Consider the following 9,096-nt stretch of genomic DNA (forward strand, 5'->3'; position numbering starts at 1 on the left):
TCCAGATGTTCACCCTGCTGGTGCTTCTCCTGGCCAGGAACCGTCTTTCGCAGGTTTGTTATCCACGGGCTTCTTCAGCAAGTGCGTATTTCAGCAAGTGCTTCTTTAGCAAGTTTTGCACAGCAGACTTCTCGACAAGCTCAAACCGTCCGAGGCTTTAAAGGCTCCTTCAGGCGTCTCTCTCAAAAGTCCCGTCGCAAAGGGGGAAGAATTCAGAAGGTCAGCGTCTTTTATAGTGTTGACAACGCTAACGTCGTTTCCATGACTTTCATTGACGAATGCACGCACTGGTGCGTCAGAGAAATTGGAGCGCAAATAATACAGATAATACAAGTATCGCGTTGTCTTGTTTATCACTCCGTATGCTGCCACCTACTGGCCAACCAGTCTAAGTTCACAAAGACATTTATAAGACTTACTACTGGTGCGACATTATATTTCTGCTTTCATTCTTAACTATGTCAGTTTCGGACATGGGAAACTTTTCTCTGCCGTGAAGCCTAGATTGGAAGAAAAATTCAAATTCAAAATTCAATTCAAAAATACTTTATTGATCCAAAAGGAAAATTAAGTGTAGCTCATCAATTCAGATTCTTCAAAGAGTTATTGTAGATGGCTGATTGCTATTGACAGGAGAGATCTTTTGTAGCGGTCTGTATTGCAGCATTTTGAAGAAGCCTCTGACTGATTATACTATGTTCTTTCAAGATGGTCTCATGAAGAAAATGGTCAGAGTTACCCATAATTTTCTTAATTTTATGAAGCATCCTCCATCATTTCTTTCTTCTCTCTCCTGATTGGCCCAGTGTTGTTGTCTTGTCTCAGTGATGCTGGAAAATTATGACATAATAATACACACATTCCTTAATCTCTGACTAAATAATAGATTATTGAAAGAGACTTTCTGATCAAATCATCATCATGTCCTCACTTTTTCCACAATCTGTTGCAACCAGTAGATCAGCAGGTGGAGCAGGTCTTCTGCTTTAATTATTGGTCAACTCCAGTCATATGACGAGTTCACAGAAATTAAATAAAGAGAAAAGACAACAGAGTTTAAAAAAGGGAATATATATCAATGTTGAATCAACCATCATCTAACTTTGGATCTACATGTACGTTTGTGTTGATTTTATATTGAATCAAAACCGAGGAATAAATATTGATTCATCAATCAATCAATCAATCATATTTTATTTATATTGCACATTTCAGCAGCAAGGCATTTCAAAGTGCTTTACATCATTACAAACACAGAAACACAATGCAACATAGGTTCCATCAATAAATTTGTAATTGATTACATTTCAAATACAATTCTAAACAGGTGGGTTTTTAGTTGAGATTTAAAAGAAGTCAGTGTTTCAGCTGTTTTATGACAATTCATGACAACATACTGTATATGCTGTTGACAGAGACATACTGCTGCTCATACTGTGCAGAGCTGCAGGTGTGTGTGTGTGTTAGAATCATGGCAGCAAACCAGCAAAAGGCAAAGAACTTTGCATGTCCTCTCCTCATCCCCAAGCTGACAGAATGAGTCGAGTATTGCTGTTGGATGCAGGTAATGTCAGCAAAATGATGACCAGCTAATGCCAATATATCTAGGTTCAAAAGTAGGTAGTACTGGTTACATCTATTGAGTAACTGTTTGGGGGAAAAGAGTAGTTTTACTGCACTGTGCTCTTTTCTTTTATTTGAATTATGTTATTATTGCTATTCTTACTTGAGTAGATTGATTATGCATTAAAAACAAATAGACTTCAGAGATTGGAAACATTAGATTCTTAGATTTCTGCAACATATGAGCTAATGTTTACAGCCTTTTTATTTATTTACGAATGAATAAACATGGTTATATTATTTGAAAGGTTACATAAAGGTTTGTTTATGTATTTATATTAAAGTAAAAACTTGTTTACTCTGCCCCATAAAATAAGCCAGGCTATATTATAATAAGCTAATTATAATTCTATTCATTGGTTACAATTAAGTCTTTTTCTTTCTTTCTTTTTTAAATTTGGATATTTACATTAAAACGACTGTTTAATGCAACATTAAAATGAATGTTGCATTTTCCTTTTCAGCCACACTATGGAAGTTCCTACATCAGTGAGAAGTTCTAGCGGAACCTTTGTATTTCACTGAAACTGCCGGAGACTTGTGACCGTAACACAATCAAGAGTCACGTCATCGAACATGGCAGACACGTCAGATTATCCGAGAGGGGAATCATTTATGGATTCTTTTAGGGGAATATTAGTGGCATATTTTATGCCAGAAAATTGCTACGATAAGTTCTTTCTGGATTTCGACTTTCTGGACGGTGAGTGGTCGGTTTCGTCATTTCCTGCGGTCAGTCCAAGGTGTCTCGTGAAGATGGTGGCAATTAGGTGTGAAGTCTTCCGGGATTTATTGCAAAAAACATGAACGTGTCTGTTCATGTTTTTGTTTAAACACCACACATGCAGACAAGTTCCTCATTGAGTTGCGGGAGCATTCAGGGAAACCTGCGCGACCGGAAGCCCACGTCACGGCAGTTTAAACACCGCAGATTAGGAAATGAATGGGAATTTAAAACCTGGAAATTGAAATGCAGTTAATAAAAGATATTTCACTCTCCGTATGAAAAGACTAATGTGTTTTCTCTCTGACATTAAATCAAACCAGACTTTTCCTGTCTTAAATCAGTTATACCTAAACTGTTAATACTGTACATGCTAAATGGATTAATGACGAGGGATTTATAAACAACTTTCTTCATATTCAGAAACGTGCACGCGCTTCCTTATTGAATGACTTCAGGCAAACATTTCTGACTGCCTTCTGCAAGATTGTCAGAGTGGTTTCTCAGATGGATGCAGGCTCTGCTTCTTGTTGAATGTTACGTTTGGATTAATCTCTCCATCATTTATCAATTTTCACTCCATCTACTGTGTAATCTGGCAAACAACTCCTACTGTGCCTCCATCCATAAGCCAAACGGGCGGCATGATGCCAGACACTTTTGACACTAATAATAATTTTCATCATCTGTTCACTTTCGTCTTTACCAATACGGTTTTCAACCCAGGGTCCCTCTGCCATCTGACCAGCAGAGGGCGACGTTGACCTGTCCCTACTTCTTTCCAGGACTCTATTTGGATGCGTGGTGAAGTGAAACCAGGCCTGCAGGGTTGTGATGTTGTGAATAATGTTGTTCTGCTACAACATGGATTCATTTTGCTTTTCACTTCATATCCTGTGGTGCAAATTCAGAATGAGATCATCCTGGTCTATAAGCTGATATGGAGCAGCTCTAACCCAAGCAGAGATCTACTTCCATTTAATCCAGTTTCATTTACTGCAGTTTGTTTATCTGGACGATTCCGGGTCAAATCAAATGAATGATTATCTCCTCTCTATCTGCTGTGTTCACGTATTTTATTCCTCTTTCTTGATTTGTATTTTTGTTTGTTTGTTTGTTTGTTTTAACCAGTACCATGTCTGAAGATTGTACTGAGCAAAGCCCTGGGGATCGCCATCATCCTGGGATCAGTGCTGGGTAAATCATTTGTTTCTCTTGCTCTTTTTATTTCTGGATTAACCCATAACTGTTTAAATAAAGCTGAGTTGTTTCTCTCCTCAGATATATTTACAAAAATATTCAACCGATTAATTATTCCTGTGATTAATTTAGATTGGCGCTAGAGTTTGATTTTGAATTTAAATAAAGCTTTTTTGTGACATAAATATCCACTCAGACATTTCAGGGTAATTTTGGGATACCTTACGGCTAGTCTGTTTTTCTGTTCTATTTATTCTCTTTCTTTTTATTTCTTTTCTTTTTTCTTTTTTAAATAATTAATTAGTTTTGCTGAGAAGCAACCCCAGTGATTGTCATGGCAGCCCAGTCCTTCTGTCCTGATCATTCCCAGCCTGATGGGCAGCAGGGAGAAGAATAAATTCATTTTAAAATTTAAAGGCAAGCCTCCCGAGGTCGATTTAACCTGTTTTCTATTTATTATGCAAACCTACAATAATTTCTTTTTGAAGCCCAACACATGCTGAGGATGCCGTCTGCTGGAACGACAGCTTTAAGTTCAGGTTGGAAGGCCTCCCTGCCATCACCCTAATCTTTAGCGCCCTTCACCGGTTCTAGAATAGATTCAAGTCAAGGTTTTAGCATGGCTGGTCCAAAACGTGAATTTTTCAGTCAGAAGAGTCTAAATCTAGCGGCTAACGCCTCCTACATCCACCAGCGCTGTCATCTGCATCCGTGTAAATCAGATGTTTTTCTTTCTCATCTGATCTGAATCAATTCACATCCTTTTCTTGTTGGTGCTGCTTAACTTCGGTTAGGTCCTCCACTCGTCTAGACAAAAATGGATTTAGGATCTCTTTAGATAAACGTCCTCTTGTGTATATCTGTAACATTTCTGCTTCCACTGTTCACAGTGAAATTACCTCAGATCATAAAACTGATGAGAGCAAAGAGTGCAGAGGGGCTGAGCTTCAACTCTGTGCTCCTGGAGCTGCTGGCCATCACTGGAACAATGGCCTACAGCATGTCCAACAAGTTCCCCTTCAGGTCTGGACCTCATGCACTTTAACTGTGTGTTGCTTATCTCTGCTGTTTGGTTTGATCGTTGAAGTAACGTGCTGAATGTGGCCGCAGTGCCTGGGGTGAGGCTCTGTTCCTCATGCTGCAGACGGTCACCATCGGCTTCCTCATCCAGCATTATGGAAGGAGAACCGGCTTAGGTGAGACCAGACACACTGTCACAACTGACTGGTACTGTCCTCTCATTGTCCTAAATGGGTTCACTGCAGTTACTACTGATTGTGGTTGTTTGCTCATGACCAGTTGCACTGGTCATCAGCCAAAATAATATCTGGGTATTTTTACTGTTTTAGGGTCATGTTGATGAGCTGAATCCTAAAATCCCATTGGTTTTGCTCAATCAGGTCAACTTTCTGAACTATGGAACAACATGAGCATCAAAATGCAGGACTTGTTCTGACATCTGGAGAATCTGATCAATGAGTGATGAGCAGGAGGAGAGATTCCATCAGGACAGAACAGAGACGGAGAATTTTACACAATGAAGACGTCATGTTCAGTTCACATGTACTTACATTTAACAGTGTTTATTATTCAATCTACAGAAATCCAAGTTTGGAACATTTAATTAATGAAAAAAAAAATTCTCCTGAAATGTTTTTTGGATGAGAAATATTAACAGAAATGAACTGATGATGTCGCAAAAATGTCATCAGTTTAGTCAGAAGATTGAATTTCTCTAAATCAAATTAGAATAAAAACTTGACCTGACTGAGAAACATGGGTGTCACTTTTGGATTCAGTGTTGCAAAATAGTCCTAATTCAGTTGAAAAAACATAGACAACTTCCAAAAAATATTTCTTTGTAACCCAGTGTTATCGATCTTTAAAAAAATAAATAAAACAACCTGCTAATACAGATTATGGTCAAAACCGTCTTTTTTTCCATCTACAAAGTTACTAAATATAGTGAAAGTCACTAAGTTGGCAACAGTGGTGTGACTATTGTTAACAGCTGAAGGGGAAAGTGGCTGATTTTCAGACCTTTACTACGGTTGATAAGATCAGTTTCACATCAAAGTATCGACTGATGGCTCAAAATGAAGGAAATCAGATAAATGGACTGACCGACATGTCGGTGCACTGCTGGTAGTGATAGTGGCTGCTGTGTATATGGATAGATGGATTTGGTTAAAGTGTTTAAAACATTTCAAATCATGGTTAAGTTCATTAAAGATACGGTCAGATAAACACCAAACTGTTAGACATTGAGCTAACCGTCTACATGTCTTCCAGGTCTCTTGTTTCTGGTGGTATATTTCCTCCTGCTGGGCGTCCTCCTGTCTCCAGTCACTCCCATGTCGGTGGTCACCAGCATGCAGGCATTCAACATGCCAGCCATCATCATCGGCAGGGTGAGCAAACCCTTCATGTCTCTCTGCTTCACACTGCCTGGCCTCTATCATGCTGACAAGTACCTGACCTGGTATTAATCGTAGCTATCTGAGTTTTCTGAGTTATTATTTATTTTTATATATATATATATGCATGAGTGGGACAAGCAGAATGAACAGGTATGAAAAGCAGAATAGTTTGAATGTCAGTTATAAGTGAAGGGATGACAGCAGGAAACCGGCTCACTGCAGCATCTGCAGACACAAGGCTGATTATTGAGGCACTGATGTGAACATTTTGGTTAATATTGATACCTTATAATAATTCTGCTGTTATGGCCAATAACCAATATTTACTGATAGTATATACATTCCCGACACCCTGAGAAAAAACCAACCACACTGCTGACTTCACCACTGCTTCTCTGCTTAAGTTAAACTCCCATAATCCTGTGCTGCGTCACTATCAATGTCACGTGACCAAATCTCTCCGGAAGGAAGGCGGACATGCATAACGGTTGTTGATATCGGCCCAGTTTTATTGATACGATGCGTTAATAGCGACCCTGGGTCGATAGCGATGTTACTGCTAATGTCCGACTGACTCTGACTCTGACCGTTCCAGCTGATCCAGGCTGCAACCAACTTCCGTAACGGACACACGGGCCAGCTGTCTGCCATCTCCGTCTTCCTGCTGTTCGCCGGATCGCTCGCTCGGATCTTCACCTCCCTGCAGGTGAGAACAGGCTCGTCCTCCATCTTTGTTCCTGTACTGAACGGAGGAGCAGAGGGAGATTCTCCATGAGCTCATATTACACAAGTTGAACACAGTTTAGAGCCTGTTTCATCACTGGTGTATATTTTCTGAGTAGTGAATGTCTTGTTCTTAAGTCAGTGACTTGATGCTCTGCTGGGTTTCCTTAGATAAAAAGTAAAAAAAAAAGTAAAAAAATTAATAGAAATGTATTTAATATCAAAGTAAAAAATGCATAGTGTGGTACATTACATTAATGAATGAGAAAAATAAAATGAAAATTAAAAAAAATCACATAACAAACAAAGAAACAGAAACAAAGTATTAAACTTTTTAATCTACTTTGAATAATTAATAGAGCATACTGTACTGTTTGATAACTAGGATCAATGGGAATGCACGTCGACTGAAATGATTATTATTATTATTGTAAAGTGCATTGAGACGGCATTTGTTGTGACATTTTTTGCTATAGAAATAAACTGAACAGAATCAAATGTTGTCTTCTCCCAGGAAACCGGGGATTCGCTGATGGCTCTGACGTATGTCATATCCTCTACATGCAACGGCATCATCACTCTGCAGGTCCTCTACTACTGGAACAGCAAACCTGAACACAAGAAGAAGAAGAACAAGAAGAATAAGCGGGAGTAAACAGCCGACAGCTGTAGTGTTGTTTATGAGAGGTTTTTCCAATTTCTCTTCTTCAAAACTTGAGGAGCTCACAGACAGCGAGCGGAGCAGCACTAACGTCCCATTCCAGGAAGAGATGAAGTTTCCAGACCAGAGTGATGATGTGTAGCTCCTGGCTACATGACTGCCAGCTGGGGTCCGGACTGCTCTCCCATCATCACCCAGTGATCACATTCCAGGGAAACATTCCTCATCACGACAACCTGTTCTGACGATCAGGATTAATAAACGCAAAAGTTCCGTGTGAGCTTCTCTTTCCGTTTGTTTTCCCACGTAAAATCCAATTCTGATTTTTTTTTTCTTTTGTTAATTGAAATCTTGATATGTGCTGAAAGATTATGAATATTCAATTTCCAAATAACTGGAGCTGCTGCTGCAGTTCCAGCCTGTTTTTCTTTTGAATCTGATGTAAAAAGCTTTAGAATCAATGAACTGAAACCACGTCTGCAGCGTTTCACACGCCACCGCTCCGCTGGCGTGTAATCAGTCCCGACATCGTTATGTGCAGTAGAGGAAGTTCTGCGTTGGAGTAGTCGTAAAGCAGAGCCGACTGCCAGGAAGTGAATCATCAAACTGAAGTGGATCCTGAGTCCAGCCGGCGAAAAGACTGGTTTGGTTCTGACCCAAACACCTCTGACTGATTTATGATCACTGCTTCAATATATAAAAGCATAATTGAAATTGATCTTATTGCCGTTTTTCCCAGTTTCTTTGGTGCTTTTCTAATTTAAATTAGGGTTTTTTTGTCCTATTTATTTGTGTTACCATGGAGCTCAGTCTGACAGACAGACAGATGGATACAGTTGAAACCAGAAGTTTACATACACTATTATAAAACAAGATACGCATTTTAAGCTTTTGACTTTGAAGAAAGTCATAGAAATGGCCTTTAAACGTTTTCTCTCATTCTGGCATTTAGCAAATACAAGATTATTCTGATTTTATATCAGCAAGAAAAAAAAATTGAGATTCTGATTTCAACAATAGATCCTTTTACTCTCTTCTCTTATTTGATGCATTAAATTCAATTACTACTTTATTTTGCCCTTTATTTGCAGCAAACTGTGAATTTGTGTAGATATTTCTTTTTTCAGCTTTTTCTTGTCTGATGGATTTTTCCCGTCCGAATTCTAATATACCGAGATCATTTTTGACTGAATTGTGCATTCTTTTATTGGACCTAAATTCAACTCTGTGTTTTTTAAGCAATGCTTAAAAAGATGCATTCTGTCATTTACGTGCATTGTACATGTGTTGGTAGGTTGATGTATTGCAGATTCAACCTCACTGTGTCTAGGCTGAACATTTCTCCATGGGTTTTTATGACACAGCTTTTCCCAGTGGCAACATTCCTCTAAATGTCCCCGTCTTTCTCAGCAGGATCTGTTTCTAATTCCTCCTCTCCTACCTGCCAGAGTTTTCACTTAAGAAGGAAAACAAGAGCTGCTCATGAATAAAAGTTTAACCTAGGAGAATCTTCCATTGAGATCTGTTCACTTCAAACAGGTTATGACCGGATTGTCTCCTCAGTTCGCTCTTTGAAATCCCGTCGGTGACTACTACCCTTTCCAGCAGACGAAACTCTCACAAACACTGAGAGTGACCACCGCTCTTTGTGGACTCCTAAGTCACTCTCAGCACATCCATGGCAACCACTTGTTGAAGCTTCACTGCCTGTTGCCGGGCAATGTGATGTACTGGAGCAGAAAATC

At 39.2% G+C, this 9,096-nt stretch overlaps 1 protein-coding gene across 1 annotated transcript; it reads left to right on the plus strand.

Moving 5' to 3' along the window:
- Positions 1-2,161: 2,161 nt before the first annotated feature.
- Positions 2,162-8,543, plus strand: mpdu1b (mannose-P-dolichol utilization defect 1b). The gene is made up of 7 exons (XM_028038580.1): positions 2,162-2,326; positions 3,479-3,544; positions 4,438-4,570; positions 4,658-4,743; positions 5,840-5,958; positions 6,563-6,673; positions 7,205-8,543. Exons 1-7 carry the CDS (start codon positions 2,200-2,202, stop codon positions 7,343-7,345), a joined length of 783 nt encoding a protein of 260 aa, XP_027894381.1. The 5' UTR covers positions 2,162-2,199; the 3' UTR covers positions 7,346-8,543.
- The last annotated feature ends 553 nt before the right edge of the window (positions 8,544-9,096 follow it).

The sequence above is a fragment of the Xiphophorus couchianus genome, chromosome 14 (genome assembly GCF_001444195.1).
Source record: "Xiphophorus couchianus chromosome 14, X_couchianus-1.0, whole genome shotgun sequence".
Taxonomy (NCBI): Eukaryota; Metazoa; Chordata; class Actinopteri; order Cyprinodontiformes; family Poeciliidae; genus Xiphophorus; species Xiphophorus couchianus.

Coding starts and splice junctions, on each gene's coding strand:
- mpdu1b (XM_028038580.1), top strand. CDS start 2,200: ATGGCAGACACGTCAGATTATCCGAGAGGGGAATCATTTATGGATTCT. Junction 4,744..5,839: donor TGGAAGGAGAACCGGCTTAG/GTGAGACCAGAC, acceptor CATGTCTTCCAG/GTCTCTTGTTTCTGGTGGTA. Junction 6,674..7,204: donor GGATCTTCACCTCCCTGCAG/GTGAGAACAGGC, acceptor GTCTTCTCCCAG/GAAACCGGGGATTCGCTGAT.